The following is a 27,455-nucleotide window of genomic DNA, read 5'->3' on the forward strand; positions in this document are numbered from 1 at the left end:
TCAGCGGAGGAGCCCAATGTGGGGCTTGATCCCAGGACCCCGGGATCACGCCCTGAGCCCAAGACAGACGCTTAACCGCTGTGCCACCCAGGTGCCCCTCAGCTTCTTTTTTGATTGCTTGTGGTTTTTATTATTAATTTGTAGATTATGGATATTCATCCTTTGTGTTTTATACATGTTGCAAATACCTTCTCCCACCCTGTTACTTTATAACTTTATGATGTTCTTGTTGTTCGGAAGTTTTTTATTTTTATTTTTATTTTTTTTAAAGATTTTATTTATTTGACAGAGATAGAGACAGCCAGCGAGAGAGGGAACACAAGCAGGGGGAGTGGGAGAGGAAGAAGCAGGCCCATAGCAGAAGAGCCTGATGTGGGGCTCAATCCCAGATCGCTGGGATCACGCCCTGAGCCGAAGGCAGACGCCCAACCACTGTGCCACCCAGGCGCCCCGGAAGTTTTTTATTTTGATTTATTTTTTTAAAAGACTTTATTTATTTGACACAGAGAGAGAACACAAGCAGGGGGAGGAGCAGAGGGAGAGGGAGAAGCACACTCCCTGAGGTGCAGGGAACCTGCTAATGCAGGGTTCCGATCCCAGGACCTGAGATCATGACCTGAGCTGAAGGCAGACGCTTAATGGTCTGAGCCACCCAGGCGCCCCTTATTTTGATTTAGTCATACCTCTCAGTCATTTCTTTCTTCTGGATTTTTTAACTTGCTTCAAAACTCCCTCCTCGGCCCAAAATATAAAAATATGCCTCTCTGTAGTTGTTGGTTGGTTGTCGTTTTCTTACTATTGTGTGTGTTTTTAGTATTTAGCTCTTTAATCCTTTTAAATTTTATCCTGTTTGGTCTAAGGGACCACATATTTTATTTCTAAAATATGTGACCAGTTGTTCCGAAATCCTTTATTGATTATTTCATCCTTTCCCTCATTGATTTTAAAATAGCAGGTATCATGGATCTCCCTATCTATTCCAGATTCTGTGACACATCATTTAAATAACTACAGCTTTATAATCTATTTTGCTGCCTAGTATTGCAAATCCGCATTCACAGCTATTCTTTTTCTAAATTTTCTAGGCTATTCTTTCAGATTTTCTTTTCCAATGAACTTGAAAATCAGCTTGTCAGGTTTCATTTTAAATTCCCGTTGGCAAAGATGTTTTAAATGAAAATACTTAGTATGGGTGAGGCTGTCACAAAATGGGCAGTGTCACATACTGCTGAGAAATGTGTAAGTTTTCTAGAAGGCAATTTGGCAATAAATGAAGTGTCTTAAAAATACCCTTTGATCTACTACTTCTACCTTTAGTAATTTATCCTAAGGACTTATTCAGGTAGAGCATTTCTTTTACATGAATGTACAATGCAGTGTTATTTATGATAACCAAAAAAGGGGAAGGAATGTCCAACAATAGGGGCATAGTGAAATAAATTCTTGCACATTCACACATCCAAATTTCTATGTAACCATTTATAACATAGAGAAATGCTTATTATATAATGTAAAATAGAAGTAGTGTACCATCTTTACAGCTAGATTGATGCCAGTATTTGTCAAAGTTGTGGAGGTTGCAAGTCCAAAATCAAGGTGTCGGCAGGTTAGGTTTCCCCTGAGGCCTCTCTCCTTGGCCTGCAGGTAGCTGTCTTCTCATTGTGTCCTCAAGTGGCTTTTTCAACATGCACTCACATCCCGGGTGTCTCGTCCCCTTCCTGTAGGGACATTGGTCCTATTGGATTAGGGCCCCATCCTTGTGACCTCATTTAAACTTAATTATCTCTTTAAAGGCCCTATCTCCAAATTCAGTCGCATTCTAAGTTATTAGGGGTTACCACTTCAACATACGAACTTGGGGCACGCACAATTCAGGCTGTAACAGTTCATTAAAAGACAGTAAGGAAGAATATCAAAATGTTAACAGAGGTTTTCTGAATGGTGAGATTATAGGTAATTTTAATTTTTTTTATTTTCTGCATTTACATATTTTCTTCAAATATGTATTACTTTTACAATCAGTAAAAGAATTTATGTTTTTTTCGCAAAGAAAGCTATTTCCACATTACCTATCCTGAGTGGGAGACAAGGCAGAGTGGGCAGCGCCAGCATGAGTGCCCTGCAGGCACTGCAGCACCCCACGTGCTCCCAAATAGAGCCTACGAAATTAAGATAAATCCTATTTCTGGGTTAGGTAGGGGAATTTCTTGATGAAGTATAGTGATTCACCCGATGATTCTGTTGAGTAATCCTTGAAAATCTGGATGAAAGATACCAAGCAAGAAAAGAGCATATACTGTATGATTCCATTTATAAACAATTCTAGATCATGCAAAGTCACTTATAGTAACAGAAAGCAGATTCACAGTTCTCTGGGGCTCGGGGAGGAATTACAGAGGGGCTTGAGGAAACTTTTGAGGCTGATGGAAAGGTTTGTTATCCTGATTATGCTAATAGTTTCACGGGTGTTCGACTCATCAAATTGTACGTTTCAAATAGGTGAAATTTATTGTGTGTCAATTATATCTCAAAGAAGATGTTTAAAAATGAAAAGAGGGAACTGGAAGGAAAGATTCCAATAGCCTTTGGAGCCTTACAGTATTCCTTATTTATTAAAATAGCAACACGAGGGCTGTGCTTTTGTGAGTCAAGTGAAATCCTTGCTCTTTGGGGGCTGTAAGAGCAGGCTGCTGTGTAAGATGTTTTGGGAGGAGGCCTCTAGACCTGACGGCCTTTTCCTGCCTCATAATTCAATGTAACAGGGCTTGGGCGTGTCACTGATTTGAGTAAAATTAAGAGATTATGTGATAGCGGGTGCCTGGTAGGTGAGCCAGTCCAGGACGCAGCCATCTTTTTGAATTTATTGGCTCGTTAATATTGTGAAGATGGGGATGTTTCTTTTATAGCCGCATTCGACGCTCATCTTTTTAAAGACAGGAACTGGTACCGTGCTACCAGAGAGAAATGTACCTGAGATCACAACACTACCTGTGGTAAAATTATCATAAAACCCACCTAGTCCTGAAGCAGGGGATTACTTCAGTTCTGCCCCCCTAATGACAGGAAATGGTCGTTGGTGAAGTTGTTTTCCATGAAGCTGTGATGAAATCAACCCAAATGGCAATAAAGTGGAGTGTAAAAGCGAGGGACTCCAGTGAGATGTAAAAGTGCAGAAGGTGTTAGATGTTCCAATTAGTGTCTTCAGGAAATGATTCTGTAAAATACTAAATATGAATTGATGGAGTTCTAAGTGCGGAACTGTCGCCCCGCAGGCAGCCCTCGTGGCCGTGGGAGGTGGACCCCACGCCCCCGGCCTGACCCTGTGGCTACCATTCTGCTCACGGCCAGAGAGGCCGGGTGACAGAGAAACAGTCTTTGGCTGCAAACGAGATAGTTTAGGAAAGGGCTTAGAGCCCCATTTCCTTCCTCCTTGCTCAAAACCGAGCAAACAGTTGCCCCAGGAGCATTATCATACTTGTTTCCAGTGATCCTTTGATGAATGTTCTCTAGTTGCTGGTTATAAAAAATTGGAAGCACACCCCAGTAAAACCTCAGTGATGTGTGGAAGCACACTAAAATATATATCATCAGAGGTATTTTTATATGAGAGAAATAACTTATATTGATACTGGATCCCCAGTGTCACATGTATTCCCTTCTTGCTGCCACTGCCGTCCTCGGGCAAGCCACCAGCATGTCTCCTGCACTGCGGGCATGCCTGGCTACTCAGTGGGGTCCCCGTCCTCTCCCGGTCCTTCCCATTGTTCTCCACACTCCTAGGGAACGCTCCTTTGCTCAGAACCACTCAGAGCCTTTCCATTGCTCTTGAGAGAAATTTCACAGTCTTCACTAGGGCCCGCAAACCCCGTGTAATCTGCTGCCTGCGTACTCGCTTCGTCTGGTACCAGTTCCCATCTCACCTTCTGCTATTCCGGCCACAAGCCTTCCTTCCATTCCCAGATGGCCCAGTGCATTCTTTGACCACAGGGCCTTGTACTTGCCGTTCTCTCTGGAATGTCCCTTACCCTCACCTCATTATACTCCAGCCCCTTAACTTGGGTAACCTCCTGTCGATCCTCTAAATTTCAGCTTCAGTGTCACTTCTGAGGAAGAATTTTGCCTGACCCCCTGCCCCCGGTTTAGGTAAAGTTTCTTTGTATGATGCTAACAGATCTGGATTTTTTTTTCCCTTCAAAAGTTCATAGTTTCATTTGTAACTATACGTTTTAGTCACATGGTTTGATAATAGAAGGGACTGTGTCTGTTTTGTTCACTGCTATATTCCCAGCATGTGGAATCCCAATACTCAGTAACTGTTTACTGAATGGATGGATGGACAGAATGATGTTTTGCATTCTGAGGACCAGAAAATTAGCCCAGATTCTGGTTCCCACTCTGCTGCCGATTTGCTGTGTAATAAATAAGACACCATCTCTCTGAGGCTGAGTTCTCAGCTACAACATGAAAAATTAACCTAGATCTGGGTTTTGTTTTTTTGTTTTTTGTTTTTTTGCTTTGTTTTGTTTTTAAATAAGCATCGTTTGGGTATAGATAATTGTGTTCACCATATTCCTCAGGTCATTAATACATCATCCTTAGTGATCCGGGCAAGGCCTTCTTTTTTATGTATGTTTCCTCTTTGCTTTGAACCCTGCTTCTGTTCTCCTCTATGACATCATCTCTAGTGTGTTTGGTTATATCCTTAATATGCATATTTGTAAAATCTATAATGTTGGCAGGTTTTGTATATGTGTTTTAATTTTCAAAAACGTCTTTATGCTATAAATCTTACTCTTTTTCATACTTTTCTCAAGCAATATTATGTTTTTGAGACTTATACATCATTGCTTCTCAATGTGACTTAGGATTCCATCATCATAATTATAAACATATTAACAAATTTATATAGTCCTTACTATTTGCCAGACGCTATTCTAAGCTTTTACATAAAATCATCTAACCCTCAACACAGTCTTATAAGGCAGGTACTGTTACTATCTCACCTGTTTCATTCATTCAGTCCCCCTTGTGATGGATACCTAGGTCACCACCAGATTCCTGCTCTCAAAAACAACGCTGCCATGATGAATGTCCTTGTATCTATCCCCTTTGCACCTGAATGAAGATTTCTCTGGGACCTGTAGTCAAGAGTACGATCCTGGAGCACTAAAGCACATGACTTTAATTTTGCTGCATACTGCAGATTGCCTTCCTGCTCAGCTGCTGCCAGTTCACATTCCCACCACCAGGGGAGCACGAGAGTGTTTTTCATCCCCACACCCTTACTCCCCGTGCAAGGTGGCTCTTCTACTCTTTGCCCTCCTGATGGCCATGAGGTTGTCTCCCATTGTTATTCAATTTGCATTTCTCTCATTGCTAGTGAGTTTCTTGCCACTGCCACTGCCAGCACCCTGGTGCAAGCCACCACCATCTCCCTGAGAGTTGTATAATCTGTCTGCTCGTGGTTCTGCGAGCATCCTCTCTTGTCCTTCTCTTTGTTCTCACACTTCAGCCAAAGTAATCCTGTTGGAACACCCCTTGCTCAGAATCACTCAGAGGCTTTTTTTTTTTTTTTTAATCCACTGGAATGATAGATGCTCTAATGATGACCCATATTTGTATTCCTAAGATAACTGCAGCTTGGACATGATGTATTTTCTAACTAATTATTGGATGTGGTGTTGGCTAATATTTATTTTAAAATGTTTACACCTATTTCCTTTTTTTTTTTTTTTTTTTTTTTTTTTTTTTTAGTTAGTATGTTTAAGCAATCTCTACACCCAACATGGGACTCAAACTCACGATCCTGAGATCAAGAGTCATATGCTCTTCCAACTGAGCCAGCCAGGCACCCCTACACCTATTTTCTTAAATAAAGTGGGCCTGTAGATTTCTTTTCTTGACCTGTCTCTAAGTCATTTCACAACTGAAGTTATATTAAAATGACTTGAGCAGCTTTACCTCTTTTTCTGTTTTCTGGGTCAATATGTATTACATATATCTTATTAAGATATAATTTATTTATTCCTTGAACTGAGTAGTTCTCAAGGTTCTTTTCTAACTATAACTTTGGTGATTTGATGAGCTATAGTAGCTGTGGGTTTCTTACCAGTGTCTCACTGGTTCTGTGGATTAGCCAAACAAATTCACAGGTATTCACGACCTTAGTGGTAGTGGAGAGGTTTAACCTACTATGGATGCAAAATAGTGTGCTTTTCCATCGTGTGCATGGATGGGTATAAACAGGTGTTCCATGGTCAACTAATTACTATTTTCATCCATTTATCCGTTTTACTAAATCTTAGCCACAAAAATTTTGTTGTATAAATTGTACCTAATAGATTATAAAGGAGACTTATCGGCCTCACTTCCACCTTAATCTCAACTGATTTACTGCACTCTCTTCTCCTTCCCCATAGAAATACACTGCTTTGTTTTATTCCTTCCTCCTCCCTTCTTTCCTCTTCTCCTTCCCAACTGTCTGATTCTTATGGCTCTAGAGAAAAAATGGGTTCTTTGAGCCTAAAGACAAAGAGATTACCAGAAGGAGTAGTTTTGGCAAGATTGGAATTGTGGGTAGCAGAGGGAGAGGATTCGGTCTCTGCAAATTTAGCAGGTGGTAACAGAAGAAATTCTCATGCTGGTGCATATTCCGTGATGGAGAGCTTCTGGGGCAGACACAGTGGCTTTAGAGAATGTGGGCAGTTGCACATTCACTCTTGTGAGCTCAAGCCACTTCGATAACTGCATCACAGTTCTCTGAATCTCACTTTCAGCCAGAATGAAATCAGAACACGTGACATCACAATTCCGCCATCCCCCATTCTTCCTAGTACATATCACTTTAAACCATAATAGTAATTCTCATATCATGTTATTTTTATTTCTCATTTGGCTGAGGACACAGGGCACGCAGAGAACATTATTTGTCAGATAGCAGCTACCTGGCACACACAGTCCATATACTGGCAGTTAAGCTGAGATCCAGAGACTGACAAACAAGCTATAAAATCTAAAAGGCAGGATTTCTTGTGGTAGATTGGTTATAATAATTTTATACCTCAGTATTTTACATTTGTGACATTTTGTATAATAAACAATTAACTGCCTGCTTTTGACATTTGAAAGTTAATGTGAAGAGAGTTATAAAACAGACACTGTAAACATCACCTCCCAAAGTGAAGTGGTAAATCGGCCTCCGGGAGGGTAAGACCTAATTATTCCTCACAGTGCACTCTGTACCTTTTTACTACCAGTTTGGTTTTCATTGTCTTTGATAAACAAGATAATTGATATAAATGAATGTGATCCTGTAAAATGGTTCCCCAATTGCAGATTTTCATGCTAGAGGTATAATTTTCCTTATGGCACATTACTGTTAATCTTTAAATGGATAGGTTGGTTAATCTGCCTTCCATGAGAAGACATTAGGTGACTTGCTCCTTAATCAGAGCTGAGAAAAAAACATTGGGTGTAGCCAAGGGCACAGGAAGAAATGACTAATGGCCACATTAATGAGCAAGACCATGTGGATTTTTGAGCTGGAGGTTCAGAGTTGGGAATGCAGGAAAACCATGTTGGAGATAAAAAGGAGCCACAGCAGCCCTCAGGAAGAGGACACAGTTAATGTGAAGTTAATGTGAAGAGTTAATGGGTTGAAAAGGGAGGTCTTACCCCACTCGGCTTTCCCCTGTCCTTCCCAGCCCTGGCTCTTACCACTTCAAATGCTGATTCTACTGCACTGAATGATGGACTCAGGATCTTAAACAGGCAAGCCCTCACATGTTTTCTTCCTCTTATCTGGTGGTCAAGGACTAGGGCTTTGCAAAAGTACCATTTTGTCCCCATAAATTAATGCTCAGCAGACTTGATCTTCTGTTGGGCGGCTCTCTTTAGGAAATGTCAAGAGCCAAGCAAGCAGAAGAAGCATGTAAGTTTGCGCCCAGTTGGGAAGTCTGTGTTAAGATCATCGGCAGTTCGCTTTGAAGAACCTATTTCTCTTCATGCATAAAGTACAGCCAGGAAGAAAGAATGAAAAAGAAAGTGGACAAATGCTTACGAGAGATTATAAGATGGCGGATCCATGACTTCTCTTAGGGGAATGTTACCACTCGGAGTCATGGCAGTTTAAAAAAGCAATAATTAATAATCAGTTACTTGTCGAGGGCATTCTAATATTTAGTTTTAAAAACTAATTTAAACTCATGGCAGGGAAAGCCATGGTGAAATGAGATTTCTCCCAGGACAGTTCTCTCTGGCAGTGTTATCACACAGCCTTTCAAAGATCCAGCGTGCTCAGGGTAGTTCGCTGTCCAGTTTAATGTCATCTCTTCACCGAATGCGTGGGCTGCTTCCCTCCCCCGCTCCCACTCTTGAAAGGTTAGCCTTTCTTCAGCATAGTACAGGTTTTCCAGCAACATCTGTCAACCTGGCAACGAGCACACCCTAAGGAAATTATGAACATTTGAAGACCATCTAAATACTGTAGGGAAGCTTTCCTCTCCCTCTTCCTCCCCTCTCTCCTGGTTCCCCTCCTGCCTTTCCCCAAGAAGAGTGGAGCAGCCACATGGCATTTAGCACCATCCGCCTCACTGACAAATTATAAGCCCATTTGTGTCTGCGATATTTTTAATGTGTTTTGATTTGCTCATTCCATCGTGATAGCTCATGAAACCTCAAAGCAGTGACTCTCCTAGAAGGCAGGCTGCAAGCAGACCCCTTCGTTTAATGACAAGAGACCCCCCTAGCCACTGTACCATTAGCACACAGAGGCTTCTTTGGTCTAATGACTCAGATGATCTTGATCTGATTGAGTAGGTCAGAAATTGCTGTCCCCAGCAAATATCGACCAGAAGGAACTGCTTTCTTGGTTATTCTGAAACTGCCAGCTACATATTACACTAGCAGGTGCTAATAGTTTGTGCAGGTCAGTAGAATTGTTACTGGTTCTTCCTCCCCTTGTCCCCTGTTCTTTTACAATTATAGAGTGGCTCACGGGAATCAAAGTCTCCCCTCTTGTGTGATACTGAGATTTCTGAAACTCTGGTCCCTTCGACCCATTCCACTTGGGCAAAAACCTGGCTCTTTTATGGTTAAGGAAGTACCAATCCTGGGCCTTGTGTGTCTCTGAAAATCTCAAGGTGCTTTTATTTTTTCTTTCTATTTTTTTTTTTAATTTTGTCAATATTCCTAAGGTAGAGAGAAGAGGGGATGATTCTCTTTCTAAGTAAAGAAATTAGGTCCCAGGGCAGTTAAATGCCCTCCATGAGATCGCCTAAGACGCCATTCACAGAACTGAGGCTAGTCCTTTGGGCGCCTGCATTGCAGTGCACGGCCTGGCCCAGTGGGTGCCAGAGCCGCAGGCAGGGGAGGGCAGCCATCTTCCCTCTCAGAATTCAAGTGTGCAGGTATGGTATGAAGAAAGCTAGAACTCAGACGTCAGATGCTTCTTAATAGGCAGGTTTGACAGTATTCCTAATAAAGTTTATTTAAAAATACTTGCACCCATCTGTCATTTCCCAGAGCGCTAAGTGTAAACCATTAAAATAATCGAAAATACTAGCAAAAGGCTCTTTTTAAATTACTTCTTATTGTATTTTAGACAAGACTTTTTTTTCATCACACGCCTACTGGAAAATACAGAGCAATTCTGCTTCCTCAGTCTAGATGAACTTTGGCCTCCAGAAGGTAGTATATACATTGTATGTTTTGCTGAGGCTTTTTTGTCTGATAACTGCTTTACTTAGAGGCATGAAAAGAGTTGTTCCAGGTCACCTGGAAGACTCTGATTGTCAGTCTTTGAAGCCCGGTAGCTGGATTCTCTCAGGGACCCCTGGTTCAGCCGTCAGAAGGCATCGCCTCCACTTCACCCAGGGGACTGCTCAGCCTCCCCACAGCCCTGGGCTGGTCCCTCAGGCTCAAAGTGGGAGAGTACCCTGGAGGCAAGATTTTCCCTCAGGCGTCCTGTGTGGTTTGATTACAGAGTCTGAATCCTGAGAGCCCAGTATTCAGAAGTTGAGACTCACCTTTACCCATCTGTTTCTTCTAAATTCCGATCTCGCTCTCTTGAGATTCTTAGAGATTCTTCTTACACAACTCATTCCAGGGTGGTTTGTGGGAGCTAAAACATGTGAGAAGTTGGCGTTGTCTCCAGTCTTTTTCTCTCTGCCTCCAAAAGGTGTGGCAGGAAAATTCTGCCAAAGCAGAATTGCATTCTTGTCACAGATCCGATCAGGACATTTTCTGTACGATGTACAGGGCTCCACGTAAGGTTTGGGATGCCTCACTACTGACATTACTTTTAGAAAAAACTCATAGTTATTGATGCATTTTAAAGAAATATCATTCAAGATCTTAAGACTCAAGAGTTATCCATGATCCCAGAATCATTCTGACTAAATTGTTCAAGTTTGAACCAGATGCATCCTTCAGCTTATAATAAAAAGGAAAGCTACTGCTTTATTAAAGGAATAGCTAAAAAAACAAAAACAAACAAACAAAAAACCCTTCCTTACAAAAAAGTATTGAGCAAACCACTACTTTTGTGGGGCTTTAAAACAATCTTTTGCATATCCTTTGTTCTATGCCCAGCGTGAATGAGGAACACTCCCCCAATCTGTGGTAACATCTCTGACCTTGAGTCGTAAAATCCTTATGACTTGATAAGACTTTCAACCAGTAGCATGGAACAAAAATAATTCTGTTGATTTCAACATCTTTTAGGACATGAGAAAAAATAAATCCATGTAAAACTTAGACTACTCATAGAAAAAAAAAAGTATTTTACATTATAACTTTGTAAAATTTTTGAAATTTTCCAAAAATCACAAAACCAGTTTCAGTGACTCTTTGTATGTTAGGCATCTCACCACCCACCCACGCCTAACTCCATCCCCCATATCAGCTTGAATAATTTGTCCTGAAGTAGGGGCCAGATGGTCTCATTCGCTGATAGATTATGTCCAGAGAAAAGAAAAAAAATCACGCCAATGAAATATTGCCTGTTAGTTCAAACACATAGTTGGGTGTTTGGGATATCTTTTTTCTTATACCTGGAAATGCCTTTGTCCTAAATTTCAAGGCCTCACCTACAGAGTGAATCCCTCTTTGATACACTGCAGTGGTTACTGCTGTTAAACATCTGATGCTTGATTCTTTAAGGTCTTTTAGAATTGAAGATTTTCACAGCTAAAACCTCCAGCATTCGAGCCACACATAAGAGAGTAAGCGTCTTAAACAGTTAGTTCTGGACGATGCTTTCCTTCAAAGGCCCCAGTGTGAGGAGAGAATTCACTGATCCTAGTGAACTTGTACCTTTGAGATCTACCGGCCCCACCCTCCTCACCTTGGCCCTGGGGATAACCACCTCTGATTTCTCCCCTTCATCTTCCGGAAAGCTGCTGTTCCCTCCAAAGTGTTTGGAGCCGGGGCCTTACAACGTTTGCACATGTTTGGGGCAGGGGGCAGGGGGTGGCACACTTGAAGTTTGGAAAAGTGCTACCTCCTCCTTTCACTGGCTAAACGGAGCCCAGCAGGACTGTCAAAGCCCATACTGTCTCAGGAGATGGTGTGATTTGGGCAACCTCGATAGTCTCAGATGTGGAGCTAGACCAGGAATGACGGGAGCACGGAGGTTCCTACTACCTAAAACAGATGAGAGTGGAAAGCAAAGAGGAAAAAGAAGAAGCACAGAGGAATGGGGAGGGTGGGCAGGCAGCACTCAACAGGCATGGTCTGCTTTCTTGCCACAGGCTTCCCCTGTGGGTGCAGAGAGGTACTCCCATCTGAATCCTTCGGAATTGTGTTAGGAAGGAGCCCTCTCACAGAGATGGGAACTGGGGGGAACTGGAGTTTAAAAGTGCACGTCCTACGTAATCATTGGTTTTTCTTCAGCAAAGTGATGTAACATGATTGAAAAGTGAATTTTTTTAAACCCGATAGGTAAAACTAGGAATTAGTGTAACTTGGCGCCAGTGTTGTAGAATACATTTTGGTAGCTTTTTGCTAGTTTCCAAGAATGATGGGCTTGTGCTCTAATTAGCTATTGTTCTTTTACAGCTGTTAAGACATAACAGCTGTGGGTATTTTTTCCTTTGAATAACTTAGCCGAAGTTTGGATTGCAGTTTGGATGGAAGTTTGCATGGTTAGCAATAAGTTCCTATATAGGCCTGGGGTAGGTGCCTAGGGTGAGTCCCCTTTGGGAAAAAAAAAAAAAAAGTATAGCTCAGGGATGCCTGGCTCAGTCTGTTAAGCGTCTGACTCTTGATTTTGGCTCAGGTCATGACCTCAGGGTCCTGAGATCAGGCTCCATTCTGGGCATGGAACCTGCTTAAGAGTCTCTCTCTCCCTCTTCCCCCATCCCCTCCCTGCCACCTGCTCACTCCATGCACTCTCTCTAAAAAAAGGAAAGTATAGTTATGTAGGGGAGTACCTAGGTGTGATCTTTAGCTAATAGCCTTTAATAGCCTTAGTAGGCTTTTTGAAAGAAATTCTTTGTGAAAATCTTAGCAATGGAGAAGAATCTACTCCAAGACTATTATGCACTTGTTTGCTGCATGAACCAGTGTGCTATTAGAAAACAGGTGGTAATAAAAACAGCCAGGGAAACATTGAATGAAGCCTAACACCGGTATGGTTTATGAAGATGACAGTCCTCTGCAAGTGCTAAGTGTTATTTGATTTTTAAAAATATGCTTCAGGGGCGCCTGGGTGGCACAGTGGTTAAGCATCTGCCTTCGGCTCAGGGCGTGATCCCGGCGTTATGGGATCGAGCCCCACATCAGGCTCTTCTGCTGTGAGCCTGCTTCTTCCTCTCCCACTCCCCCTGCTTGTGTTCCCTCTCTTGCTGGCTGTCTCTCTCTCTGTCGAATGAATAAATAAAATCTTTAAAAAATAAAAAATAAAAAAAATAAAAATATGCTTCAAGTGGGGTCCCCCCCCCACCTCTCAAAGGTGATCTCTGGAGACAGTTGAATAACATGTCAGTCTTATCTTTAAATAGAGCTGGTACAGGTGGCCCTTAGGTCATGTCCTAGTGAAGTAATACTGCCTTTTAAAAAATTTATTACTCCTGAATTAAATTTACTGCCAAGCTGTTGGCTACCCCTGATGCGGCATACGAACGGAGAGCAGTAAAATTGTTTTCAGGTCACTTTTTCTGCAGGACCCCACAGTCTGAGTCATCCCAATATTCATACACTTACAGAATGTAGACACTTTGTTAACATGCAACTTTCGCATTCAGAAGCAGCAAATTAAATTTGAGCAGAATTGCTATGTGCATGGAGGGGGAAAAGTAATTTCTGCCCAGGCTGTTCCCCTTTGTCTTTTGCTCATAGCACAGGCTACTGTAATAGGTATGTAGCCGAAGGATGGCAAAGGGAAACCGGAGGGAGACAGATACACGATGCTGGATTTGGGCAGTATGGTTTTGTAAACAAAGTGACACAAATTGGGGCAGAAATTCCACAGGGACAAGAGAGGAAACTGGAAGACTGGAAATACAGCACAAAGCCAAGTCCCATCCAGATGGCGTTTTTAATAAATTTATCAGACGCATATGAAAGACTGTAATGAACATTCAGATGGGGAGTGGCTTGACCCCTATGAAGAAGAACAGTAATGGCACCTTCTGTGGTTCGCAGTCAGAATCACTCCCTAAATTTTCCCAGTAAAAGAGACCACAAAACTTATTCAGACCATTGTGTAAGTATTAGACAGTGCGGCTAGGCAGGCTGATGTGTGTGTTTCTAGGAAGACGAGTTAATAGCAGAACTCTTTCCTGCTGAAATGGAAAAAGTGGTCTATATGTGTTAGTAAGCCCAGCAGTGACTTTTAGGACAAACCTCTTCTGGAAGGACTCCTGTAGTGTAAAGCAGAGGACTCTCCCCACAGGCATAAAAGAGCTTTCCTGTTCTTTAAAAGCCACACTGTTACAGACATTCCTCGTCTCCCCAAAACAGTTTCTCCATCAGAAAATGTTTTAGTCTACCATGAGTGACCGAACGTTGTGTATATGGGATGCACTTTCAGGAAAGGAGAAGCCGAGAGGGCCGAGGGTGCATGTGATGCTTACGTAGCCGCTCTTCTGCACTGGGCATATTTGTTTTCTTGTTAATGTCTAGGTCAAGATCCAGAGATTGATCATTCTTTACTTTTCTAAGAAAACTTTCACTGAGAAAGCATTTTATTCTGCTTTATTCAGTAACTTTTAGGTTTTCTAGCTTTTGGTAAGGAACTATATTAAGGTGAAGTGCCACGACCTACATAAGCATCCGTTTTTTCTCACTCTGATTCATTTATTCAGCAAATATTTGTCTAACACCTACTATATGCTAAGCACGGTTTCTTGGCACTTAGCACTAGAGCAGTGAGAAAAAGGAAAGCTCCTGCCCTTACGAAATTCACATTCTAAATCTCCGATGATCACGTTAGATCAGACTGACGTACTGGTCTGGATATTAACAATTGGCACAGTGCTGGAATGATGGAGTCATCTTGCTTGTTTATAAAAGGTCATTATCCACTGGGTTTGTGCCTAGGTCCCTGTTCTGTCTTCTTTCCATTAGTTAATATGATTTGGTCATTATACTTTTAATTTGACTCATTATCAAAAAATAGGAATGAGAATTAACAAAAGTGGTAATCTTTTGATTTTGTACCTTATTCGGTAGATACAGTTGCTTATCAAGTTGCCAGGAGAGTTCTAGCAAAAGCTATTTCTTAAAAGGAAATTTGGGACTTGGGGTCAATTTTACTGATACAGTTCATCTATGTGTGTATGTTAAGATGTGTCTGTGTGTGTGTATGTTGGGCACACTTCATAGATCCAGACTTTGACTAATAAACATTAATGAATAATTACGTCAAGATCAAAGTGGTATTCTGTCCTCCAGCTCACAGATACAGGACTCCTTGTTAAGAAGGCACAATTCTTCATGTAGCACCTCGAGGTTCCAGAGAATCAGAGGGTAATATTACTAGGGCACTTCTGCTTAGAGAAAATTTTAGAGACTGAGTCTTCTTGAATAAACCCATTTATAAATGTGTCTCTAGAAAAGGAATTCTTAGCACTTATCCCAGCTTGTTTTCCAAAGAGCTTGAAACCCTACCAGTAATGAGTTTGTGATAATCTCCGATGCTGCTACACTGATTGACCACTAGTTAAAAATCAGATATCTAGGGATAAAATTGTGGAGAAGTAAGGTTGCATTGGTGGAGATTGACAAACTCAGGAAAAGTCCTCAAAGACAACTGATAAAAACCTAGCGGATGCTACAGAGGATATCAGTGTTCAAAGTAATCATAAAGGGTTTTATCCCTTCAGAGGCTTGCCATCATTCTGGTTTTCATAAAAACAGTGCTAAAATGTGTGAAACTTGAAAAAAACACAAAATTCCATATGTGCAAAAGAATATAAAGGACATGGGGCGCCTGGGTGGCTCCGTCGTTAAGCGTCTGCCTTCGGCTCAGGGCGTGATCCCAGAGTCCTGGGATCAAGCCCCACATCAGGCTCCTCTGCTGGGAGCCTGCTTCTTCCTCTCCCACTCCCCCTGCTCGTGTTCCCTCTCTCGCTGGCTGTCTCTCTCTGTCAAATAAATAAATAAAATCTTAAAAAAAAAAAAAAAGAATATAAATGACATATATCTAAAGTTTGGAACATAGGAGCACTGGCATGCTGACTGCTGCACTGAAGAGAATACTACCGAACCTCTGCAGCCCTGTGTGCAAAGCCCCCCCGCCCCCGTGGCTTCCCCGCCCTCTTCCTGGATTTCAGTGTTCACCATTTCCTGGGTTTCCTTTCTGATCTCACCACACAAGCATGTATCATTAAACGACAGAAGTGGAATCATACTGCATGTTTTTCCTCACTTGCTCTCTCCTTAACCGGTTTTCTTTGTGAGACTGACCCTGGTTGATACACGTAGCTATAGTTCATTTATTTTTCAATACTGTGTAGTTTTTGTTTAATAGTGAAATTTCAGTAACTCAGTGGACAGGTTGAACAGCAGATTAGATACACCTAAAGAGAATGAGTGAACACAAATAGTAATTTGAGTTAAGAAATTGCCCAGAATGCTTCAAAAAGAGGTACAGAGAGAAAAATGAAAGGAAGGTTAAGAAACATGGAGGACAGAATGAAGAGTTCAGCAGAGGTCCAGTAGGAATTCAAGAAGAAAAAAGAAGAGAAGAGAAGAGAAGAGAAAAGAAAAGAAAAGAAAAAAGGAGGGCGAATCGGTATTCAGAGAAATAACGGCCAAAGTTTTCCAGACTTGATAAAAGCCATAAATGCTCATATTCAGTCCTGAGAAGGATAAAGTCAATCTACTTCTAGGTACAACGTAGTAAAATTGCAAAACATCAAAACCAAAACCAAACCAAAACAAAAAAACCCTTAAAATTAACTGTAGGCAAAAAAACAGTTACAAGTTAGAGGGATAGCCGACTTTAGCAGACTTAACGCTAGAAGCCAGGAGACTATGGAATAATATCTTCAAAGTGCTGAGGAAAAACAGCTTTTAACCAGGAGTTCCATATCAATTAACCTATTTTCCAAGAGTGGTGGCAAAATGCACTTTCAAACAGAGACTGCTGAATACTAATGGACGTGTCTTAGAAAGAAGGAAGTTGAACCAAGAAGAAAGGAGGATCTAAAAAACAGTAATGGTGAATAAATTGGTTAAGTATGGATAAATAAGTTTTGACTGTATGAAAAGAAGAAAGGTTAACGAGTTTCACTTCAAGTAGTTAGAAAACAAAACAGAGTAATTTAAAAGGAATTGAAGGCAGAAGTAATAAAAAGAGTGCCTGGGTGGCTCAGTGGGTTAAATGTCAGACACTTGATTTCTGCTCAGGTCTTGATATCAGGGTCCTGTCATCCAGCCCAATGTCTGGCTCTGCACTGGGCACGAAGCCTGCTGGAGAGTCTCTCTCCCTCTCCCTCTGCCTCTCCCCCCACACTCACGCACACACATGCTCTCCACCCCCACAAATAAATAATTAATTAAAAAATAAAAAGAAGAGTAGAATTTAGTGAAGTAGGAAATAAAGAAATCAACAAAACCAAAAGTTGGTTCTTCGAAAACACTAATAAATGAGACAAGCTATATAGGACTGATCAAAGAAAGAAAAGGTACAAATACAAATATTTGGGATGAAAAAGAGGACATACTGTGAAAATTTTTATGCCACTATATTTGAAAGGGTAGATAAAATGAAATTTTTCCTGAAAGGGCCAAGAATATCAAAGAATTTGGAAGAAAAAAGGAAAAGAAGGGGAAGGCGAGGGAACAAAGGTGTTCACTTTATCAGATTTTAAGATTACTGTAAAATTATAGTAATTAAAACAGCATAGTAAAGGCACAATGCTAGGCAAATCAATGAAGCATAACATAGATCTTAAAAAGAGACATGAATATGTATGAAAACTTTGTGTATGACTAAAATAACGTAAGTTAGTGGGGGCAAGAGTTCACTAAATGGTGGCGGCGAAATTGGCTCACCTTAAGAATAAAAGATGAAAGTAGATTTTTGTGTCACGCATGGTATACCAAAAATAAATCCTAAATAGATTAAAGAACCACATATGAAAAACAAAATTTGAGAAATTTTAGAATAAAATATAGGAAAGTATCTTTATGAATTTAGGAAATTTAGGAAAGAATTTATAAACAAGAAGGGAAAGGCACCAATTTTAAAAGATTAAGATTTCATCTCAGAACATTAACCATCAAAAGATTGGCATCAGGGGCGCCTGGGTGGCACAGCGGTTAAGTGCCTGCCTTCGGCTCAGGGCGTGATCCCGGCGTTATGGGATCGAGCCCCACATCAGGCTCCTCCGCTATGAGCCTGCTTCTTCCTCTCCCACTCCCCCTGCTTGTGTTCCCTTTCTCGCTGGCTGTCTCTATCTCTGTCGAATAAATAAATAAAATCTTAAAAAAAAAAAAGATTGGCATCATACAAATCAATTAGGAAGACAATAAAAAAAAATAGACAAAAGGTAAAGATAGGTAGTTTACAGAAGAAAAGTGGAGAATCATTCCAGAAGGGGAAAAAACGCTGTGCAACCTCATCACGGAGAGAAATGAAAACTGACCACGTTGAGATACCATGTCATACTTCTCTGTCTGACATTACCAAGAGTCGGTAAGGATGTGAAGCAATGAGCTGAGAGTGTAAATTTTTACAACCACTTTGGTGAATAATTTGGCAATATCCAGGAAAATTGAAGGTAACTCATAGCCATGGGTGTAATTCATGCATATATACATGTATAATATCTTATGTATTCCTTTAAGAAACTCTTACCATGTACACAAGACTCCTTTGTTTGTAATCGCAAAGAAAACAGTGATAACAATCAAAACATCCCTTAGCGGCAGACTAGATAAATAAATTTTGGCGTGTTTATGCATTGAAATATTTTATAGACCTTACATGAATGGACTAGATTTATCTTTCTATTGAATGTTCCTTCATCCTGGTTTAATGTTTGCAGTAATGTTACTACCAAGCATTCCCCTTTCCTCTCCTGGGCACACAGCAGGGTTGCACTTTCCCACCCCCTTTGAAGTTAGGTAAGGCCCTGTGACTTGCCTTGGTCACCCGAACGTGAAAGAGGTAATGTGTGTTACTTTGGGGAACGAGTCTTAAGAACCAGGAGCCGACTCACTTTCTTCTCGTTGCTGCTGTGACTGAGGAAATTCATATGGATACAAAGCCTCTCTCACTCGGGCCCTTGGCTGATACAGTGAGCAGAACCACTTTTCTGATCATCGCAGAATACATGGGATGCACGAAAAAGAAATATATTAATAAACATGCACTGTGGGAGAATGAGGGCTGTTGCTGCAGCCTAAGCTCCTATCTACAGTATTATTTTATGTCTCAGTTCAATTTACTGTGCACCTTGTGCCACTTCCTTAAGTTCCACCTTCCAAATCACCCAGTACTTCCCCTTTTCCATGAGATAGAGGTACTGTGACTTAGGCGCCGAATATAGTCCTTCCTTGCCTTTCCAAGGCATGGGGAACTTCTTCCTGAGTCCCCTTCCTTCTCTGCCAGGAAACCATCCCTAGAGGTTATTTCACCCGTGTGTTTGCTTATTGCTTTGGAGTTAAGCTTGATAGTCAAGGGATTCATCACCAGAAAGCCATCACCTCTCCCTTCCTCCTTCCCCTTCTCCCTTTTTTATCTGTGGATGGCTTCCTCAGTTAGTGAAGCTGGAGAAGAGGAGGGCTCAAGTCGGGCATACCCAGCTTGGAAAATAAACATACCATGTAGAAGATACACGTAAGATTATGTACTTCACATCCTTATCAAGGCAGAAAAGTTTTGGCATGGCGGCAGTACTGCTCACCCTCTCTCTCTTCAGAGAGTGTATAATATTATACTGAAAAGTACAGTATATATCTAATGAGAAATTGTCTTTTTTTTTCCAACCTATTTTAAAATTACATAAAGTAAGTTGCAAATCTTGAATGTAAGTAGCTGGGCCTAATTGTAGATTTGGGTTGAATAATAAATTAAATTAAAACCCCAAACACTGGTAAATGCACAGAAAAGGTCCCAGGGGACTTAAAAGGCCCTTACCTTTTATTAGTCTCTTCTCTGTGCTTAGAGAATCTACGTCATTTTTAGGTAGCTATCGTTTTGTGGAAGCCCTTGGCTTTTACAAATGAACAGGTTGATATGGATTTGAAGTAGAGAGAGAGACTCAGAATCAAAACAGAGCTGGTGTTTCAAAATATAGCAGTTCATGAACAAAGAGAAGAGCGTTACGTGTTGAAATGCCCGGAAATTTTTGTTTACAACAAACAAACAAAAGGAAACAAGCCATGGCTGAGGGCAACAGTATATTCTCAAAAGGGATTGGTACCATTTCCTAGATCATCTTGCTGCTTTATGAATTCTAAAACACTGAATCTATGTGTATACCTTGTTTCTCCAAACAAATTTTTGATATTTACCGAATGTAACAAGTACACACAGTTTAGCGAGTAGTAATAAAGTAAGTGCTTAGGTACCCACCACCTGGCTTAAAAATAGAACAAAATCAGTACTTTTGAAGCTTCCTCCCCCCAACGAAGATTTCATCTTGTAAATGAAATCAGTTAATACTTGGACCCATTGGTGGGAGTCCCTGCAAGATTTCATCCCCCTCTTCCCAGACACATTATCCTGAATTTTATGTAATAATTCCCCGGATTCCAGAAGTTTTACATTTATGCATGTATCCCTAAACAAAGCATATTTCTAGTTTTGCCTTTTTAAAAACTTTAGATAAATGAACTCATAATTTGTGTTTTTCTGTGCCTTGCTTTTTTCACTCAACATTATGTGTTTTTCTTGTTTTTTGGGTTTTTGGTTTTTTACACGTCAAGAATTTTTTTACTGGGAAAACAACATTATGGTTTTTGATTCATCTATTTGTACATAACTGTAGTTTATTAAGGTCAATTAATGTGTAGTTTCCCATTGTAGTAATATGTTGAAATGCATTTATCCATTCTGTATTTTATGGGTTATCATAGTTCTTCATAGTAAAATACTTCAGGGTTAATTTCCACATGTGGTTCAGTTTGTTCCTATCTTAGATTCAACACTTTTTCTTGAAGCCATTTGGCATCGAAATGTGTTCATGTCTTGAGATAATGAAGACGTTCTAATTTCTCCTTTATCATTGATGTGAGATAGTAATTCATTTTGTTCGTAGTACACTCTCAGGATATGTTTGGCTTCTCTTATCTTGATGCTGAATCTTGTGTTGGGCTCACAGTTCCCATGGAGAATGTTGCAACAATTGCCGATTGTGCCAGTGTGATTGAAGGAGTCAGTCGGAGCCGAAATGCCTTGCTGAATGGCGACACCAAGAATTATGATTGGGATTCTGGCTATACGTGTCATCAGCTAGGAAGTGGTGCAATTGTGGTTCAACTGGCACAGCCATACATGATCGGGTCAATACGGTAAGAAGATTCCTTTTTGTTCGTTACTTTTAAAATGAAAGACACAGGCAAATTCAGTTTTGGAGCAGTGATGATCCCAATAACTTCAGGGAAGATACATTTTTATTCTTTGCTCTAAATATTGCGGGGGGAGGGGGTCAAGGAGCTACAGGGTGCTTGTTTGGATCTTTTGGTGGGGGGATACACCAAAATTAGACTTGCAGAAGGAATAGATTAGAGGCCCCTCCCTGGGTACGGCTCACCTCCTTCTTAAGTCTCAGTTTGTGTTGGTTAGGGACTTAGAGGATAATGTCAAGAGAGGTTATATAGAATCAAAACCAATTTTCAACTCCAGTAAATTTACATCTGAACCAAACATGTGAATATGAGACCTGGTACTAAAAAAAAAAAAAAAAAAAAAAATCTTCTTAATGGAAATCTGGGTTTGGGGTCGTTGTTTTCATTTTGTTTTGTTTTGTTTTCAGAAAGGAACTTTAACCCAACATTGCTTGATTTATAAGATCGTGTAATTTTAAAATGTGAGACTGGTGACATCCCCCAGAGGGTATACTTCTAGCTCAAGAGAGCCATGTGGGTATTGAATAGGCTGCCCTTTTTTTTGCTTTTGTTCTGAAGTTTCCAAGAAGGTCTCTGAAAAACTAATGTATATGTATTTATGTTATATATTTCTGTTTAACAGTAGATAAGTATTTTACGTGATATCTGAGCCTGCCAGGGGTGGAGATATTGGTGGGACATGACTGTCTACCCCCCATCATGCTCCACCACATTTGTTTCTATTGTTTCCTGTTCTCATGTTAAAGTTGTTGGGTATAAAGAGAGAAAAAGCACAACGAGTAAGGTAGTAGGATTTTAACAGTCAAAGGTTTAATTGATGTTTAGGCTAATAACCATAGAGGTTATTGTGGCTTGCCAGTCCCCGGGGCCACCCTGATGAGTGATGCTGGATTTCTGGGAGAATTCAGACTGTGGATTTCTTTATTTAAATTGTCAACCCCTTATAAAGGGCCACATACAGGTTGAGTAACATAGGCAACACACCACACAGATAGAGAAGCCTTGGCTTCATACTGCGGACCAGACAAACCCACTTGGTGCTTAAGGAGGGGGAAGAGAAGCCACAATCAGTCTGGACAAGCTACCAGTGCAAATAAACCTCTGTCAGATAGCAAACAAGACTCCATCCTTCCTTTTTTCTCAGCTGCACGCATTAACTTAAGCAGTCATAGGCCATCTATTTAGTAAGCCGTTCTAGAATTTTTGTCACAGATGGTGTGAAACGTATCTAAATATTTCCCATTACAATCTATCCCTCTTCACTTTAAAAATCTGGGGAACCATTGTCCTTCTCCTGTCACTGGCGCTCCTTATAGTCTTCACAGTTTCTTGAAGATTACCAGTCGTGTCTCTAAGATTACATCTGCAATTTCTTTCAGCAGGCGTGGGGTGTAACTCACCGGAGCCAGGAGACTTGGAATCATTTAAATTGACTAGATACTCTCTTTCACTTCACCTATTTGGGGCTTCAGTTTTCTCTTTATTACGTTTGTTCTGCCATTTCTAATTTGAAGACCAGTCTTCTCGTCAATGACGGTGGAAGCAAACTGGCAGCTTAGTAGCTCTTCCCACTCTCTTTTAATGTTCCCTGTGTTCTGTCTGCTTATCTCGAACTCCACCCCATCCCCAACAATGTTACACGTGCATCTCACACCAACATGTCAGAAATGGAATCCCATTATCCCCGCTTCCCCTGCTCGAGTCACCTTGAGATTTCCCCCATCTCATTCAGTGGCACCACCCATCTATCTGTAGACTGAGCTGAAAACATGGCAGTCTTCCTGAATTTAGTCCTCTCCTTCACCACCCCTCTTCAGCCAGTTCTGTCAGTCCTGGCCCCTACATATCTCACAAAGCCTTCTGCTCTTCCCCATCCCCACAGCCATTATCACAGTTGTACCTTTATGGTTTCTCTGCTCTACCTGGTCGGACAGACTTCCATCTGGCCCTTCCTTCCCCACTTGCAGCCATCTCCGGACCCCAGATCTGATGTGGTCATGCCCCTTCTGGAGAAAGTTCAGATGAAGGCATTCGAGAACAATCTGACTTGCTTCTCTCTACACAGCCTTGCCTCCTGCTTCTCCTTCCACCCCATACGTGCCTGTCCAGCTACTTACAGTTTTGCGCACACCACCCCCTCTCACCTCTCTGCCTTCAACTCTTGGAACATACCGTTCTCATTGCTGGTGTCTCTCACAGCCTTCCCATCACCTCTCTTTTACCTGGCTCTTACTCCCCCTTCAAGATTCTGCTCCTCCAGGAATGCTTCCCTAACCTTCCATCATCTCCTGGGCTGATTCAGACCTCCCTCTTCAGCGATCCCCTTACATTCTGTTTGTACCTTGTACTGGAGCATTTGTCATATTTGTATTATAATCATTTACGTGCTGTCTTCTCCCAGCCTCCCCTGACATATAAAGCCTGTGGCAACTCAGAATAAGCATCCCTTGACAGATCAAATATGTAGATGAGGTAGTCTGTTAAGATAGAAGGGGAAATTATAGCAGGTACAATAGGAGATCTAGAATTTTAGATTCAGCAGAAACAGATGAGGTCACCGCCTAGGTGACAACTCAGAGTGGGACAAACAGGCTCATCGTGTGGCAAGGCCACTTCGACCTCTAGCTCTGCCCAAACAATCAGAGATACTTGCTCTGACCCCAGGAAAAGGTGTCACTGGGGCTTAAAGCAAGAGAGAACAGTGCCCATGTGGCTTTCTTTAAATATGGAATGAAAATGGCTCCCCCAAACTATTTTTTCTTTCCGGGACTCGGAGTGGCAGTAATGAGCATGAGCACAAACCAAAGGCAGAATTGTATATCTCAGCCGCCAAACTTCCTGGAGCCCAGCTATTGTTTTTGCAGTGAGAAAATCCATGCAATTGAAGCCCTCTGTAACTGGCTGAGCCCTCGAAGAGACACGGCTCTGTGAAACTAACATTATGTTGTCAGGATCTGCATTTGCCTCTTCTGTGACATGATTAAGAAGAAAAGGAGAGGGATTTCTTAACCACCAGTACCCGTGGACGATGCTGGATACCCTGGCCGACTGTGGTTAGCAGCTGCTGATGTGCCCAGACAGACATTTATTGATAGGAAACTAGATCAGTGGCACCTCTTCGTGGGGATGGGTAATTGACCAATGACAGGAGGATTAGTCAGTGACATCTGACCCTCAGCTTCTATTGCTTGTGATTTCTGACTTGCTTTCCTAGTCACTGTATCTGAAAAAAGCTCAATGATTCTGAATCGAGAGTGCTATAGAGCCGAATGACTAACACTTTCCCCATCTAAGAAGCCGGAGATCTGGCAATCCTGGAAATTCTTCTTCTGGGGAAGCCCAATCACTGGCTCTAAAAATTCGGGTTTCTTTGTAGATGGTGACTATGAAGCCAAAGGACTCAGAAAGGAGTTGTCTTGATCACTGCAGTCTTTTTTCCTAAGGGAGGATGTAATTGTTTTTTTGGGTAAAGATGTCTTTTGTTCATCTGTTTTCATCCACAGAAATCATTTCTTCCTTTCCTGAACCTTTACCTGTAGCCGGGTAGGCAAGCAGAGACTTCCGCCTTGGCGGACGATGCCTGCGCCTAACCACAGCCCGCGGGTGCCCAATCCTGCGAGTGTGCCTGGTACCAGTCCCTCTGTGGTGTCTAGAGAGCCTGACCTTGAAACATGACTCCTCACCATCCCTTCTCCCCCTCCCCATTTTCTTTCATTCAGTTAGTAAACATTTCTTGAGCCTTTTGCTGTGTGCCAGGCACCGTTCTAAGCACCAGGGATAGAGCATTGAATAAAGAAAGCAAACATCGGTGCTGTCATAGAGCTGACAGTCTCATCAGGGGGAAATAAGCAGTAAACAACACTGTTTGTAACATGGCAGATTCTTCAAAGGGCTGTGGAACAAACCGGAAGGGGGATAGGGGGTAGACAGTGCAATTTTAGATGCAGTGGTCAGGGAAGGCCTGTGCAGAGCCTAAAGGAGGGGAAGAGCAAGCCATCTGGGGACCTAGGGGGTGAGCATCACAGGCAGAGTACCAAGGCCCCAAGGGGGAGCAGCATGTCTGGCAGGCAACAGGAGCAGCGAGGAGGCCGGTGTGGCTGGAGCAGGGTGAAGGGGGCGGAGAGCAAGAGGCAAGGCGAGGGTGGTGACTTGGAGAGTCGACAGCCTTGAGATCTGTTGCTGTTTCTATATTCAGTCACCAACTTCCAGAACCATACCACCCACCACCACGCATCCATCCCAGCGTTTCATTAGCACCACGAAAGGAGAGTTTTCTTGGCTGAGGAGAAGAGGGGCCGGGCGGGGGAGGCCGCCATGCCTTCAGAAGTGCCTTCGTTGCTCCTGACCTGCCTTTATCCCGCCAGCTCCTGGAAGAGAAACTGCAGAAACGTCTAGTCCTTGCAGCTTAACAGGAAACTTGCTCCCCAGCTTTCTTTTCTTTCTCTGTCCCAGGAGCCAGAGCAGGCCATGTAACTGAGAAATAAAGAAGCTTGGCTTTGCTGTTGCTAGGTTTACAGGCACAGCCAAAGTTATTCATTGTATATGAGAGAAAAAGAAAGAAATTGTCTGGAATATACCCTTATAAGTGGTTAACTGAGTAGTAATTATATCATTTTTGTGCCATTTTAAAACATTAAAATTTAAACAACAGGAAATCTTCAGAGGCCTGACCACATAAAAAGACCAGGATAAAGTCATAATCACTAACCAAATTTACCTAATGTCTTAGTTTATAGTCCCTCTGTCACCTTAGTTTAAGACTTACTATCTTTCTACTTGCTAATCCTGGTATCTTTGTCAGTGTTTTCAGGCTGATATGAGAATCACATATGCTGTGTATTACTTACGGCGGTCACCCAGCCCTTTTCAGCTAATCAGTGACAGCACTTTGTGGAAACCCTCATCTTAAGATAGTCAGTTGAATTAACAATTTTTACATTAGCCTGACAATGATTGTTTTGTAACTGATATGCACAATACGGTAAGCAAAACTCCCCTACTGCTTTGACTTACAAACCTGATTGCAAGTAAGAAGGCTGTCCAGAGATGAAACCATGCACGTAGATGCAACTAAATAAACCCATAGTCTCTCTGGGTGCTATGAGGATTAAGGGGTTAATGACACAAAAATAGTTAAGAGTTCTGCAGCTGAAAAGTGTTATATGAACATAATATGTTAGGACAGCGTGGGTCCAGCCCAAAGTATGTTCTTGGCGGGTATTCATCATCTCCTTAGTCTTTGGGGATGAGCCTCTTTCTATTTCGCAGTAGGAAGAAACCAGTTCTGCCACTTATAAAAGTTAATCTGGCACAAAACATCTGAAGCATGAATCGGTTTATGTCTTGCGGTTATTAAATACAGAGAAAATGAAGCAATAGCAAGTTTATCTTTTAAAAAAAAAATAGGTATTCCACTGTGGTCCTTATTCGTCCCAGCATATTTTTCTTTCTCTGGGAGCTGTCAAGCCCATGCCCCGGTTCAGCTGCCCTCTCACTGTCGTGTGGCTACAACCAACTCGCGATTATCTCTTCGGTTTGTAAATTACAGAGCCCCCTTTTTGACTGCTATTTTTCCTTCTTCCCACTGCTTACCGCCCTGCTAGGCCATTGCTCATCCACTTCCCTCCCAAAGGATAGGCGCAGAAAAGAAAAAGGAGAGGAATCACAAACCATTCAATTTTGTTTCCTATTTAATAGCTCCAAACGGAGGCTGGGTCGATAAGGGTTGATGATGGTGATCTTGTAGTACTGAGACGGATGTGGGTCCTTCTGTGCTGCCCTTAGTCCCTCACAGGACCACAGGTATCCCTGGTTGACGATGGTGATCTTGTAGTACTGAGACGGATGTGGGTCCTTCTGTGCTGCCCTTAGTCCCTCACAGGACCACAGGTATCCCTGGTTGATGATGGTGATCTTGTAGTACTGAGACGGATGTGGGTCCTTCTGTGCTGCCCTTAGTCTCTCACAGGACCACAGGTATCCCTGGTTGATGATGGTGATCTTGTAGTACTGAGACGGATGTGGGTCCTTCTGTGCTGCCCTTAGTCTCTCACAGGACCACAGGTATCCCTGGTTGACGATGGTGATCTTGTAGTACTGAGACGGATGTGGGTCCTTCCGACGATTTCCAGGTGCCTAGTCCAGTACTCTGTGCTGTGAGAACTCAGTAAACACTCATTGAGCTGACAACATAGTCTGTTAGTGCACCTAAAGGGAGTTCTGTCTGTCAACTAAACTGGACATCGTATTTGCTCAGTGTGTCTGACCTAAGTGCATGTGAGGAAACTGCTAACGACTTGGCATCTCCAGCAAATGACTGAGATTAAGCTGTAGAGTTCGGTGCTCACATTAGCACAGGGAGGGCGCCTGCCTTCCGCGCATCACGCTGCTTCTATCTCATTCCATCCAATGGACAGGCCAGCAGGCCGTCC

General features: G+C 42.0%; 1 protein-coding gene across 6 annotated transcripts in view; it reads left to right on the forward strand.

Moving 5' to 3' along the window:
- BTBD9 (BTB domain containing 9) overlaps nucleotides 1-27,455 on the forward strand; it is a 406,941-nt gene that overhangs the window by 279,762 nt on the left and 99,724 nt on the right. For all 6 annotated transcript variants that reach the window (XM_040644643.1, XM_040644645.1, XM_040644647.1 and 3 more), the window contains exon 8: nucleotides 20,778-20,967. In XM_040644643.1, coding sequence (XP_040500577.1) covers nucleotides 20,778-20,967 — 190 coding nt within the window. The remainder of the gene's footprint in view (nucleotides 1-20,777; nucleotides 20,968-27,455) is intronic.

This window comes from Ursus maritimus, unplaced genomic scaffold, assembly GCF_017311325.1.
Source record: "Ursus maritimus isolate PB19 unplaced genomic scaffold, ASM1731132v1 scaffold_30, whole genome shotgun sequence".
Lineage (NCBI taxonomy): Eukaryota > Metazoa > Chordata > Mammalia > Carnivora > Ursidae > Ursus > Ursus maritimus.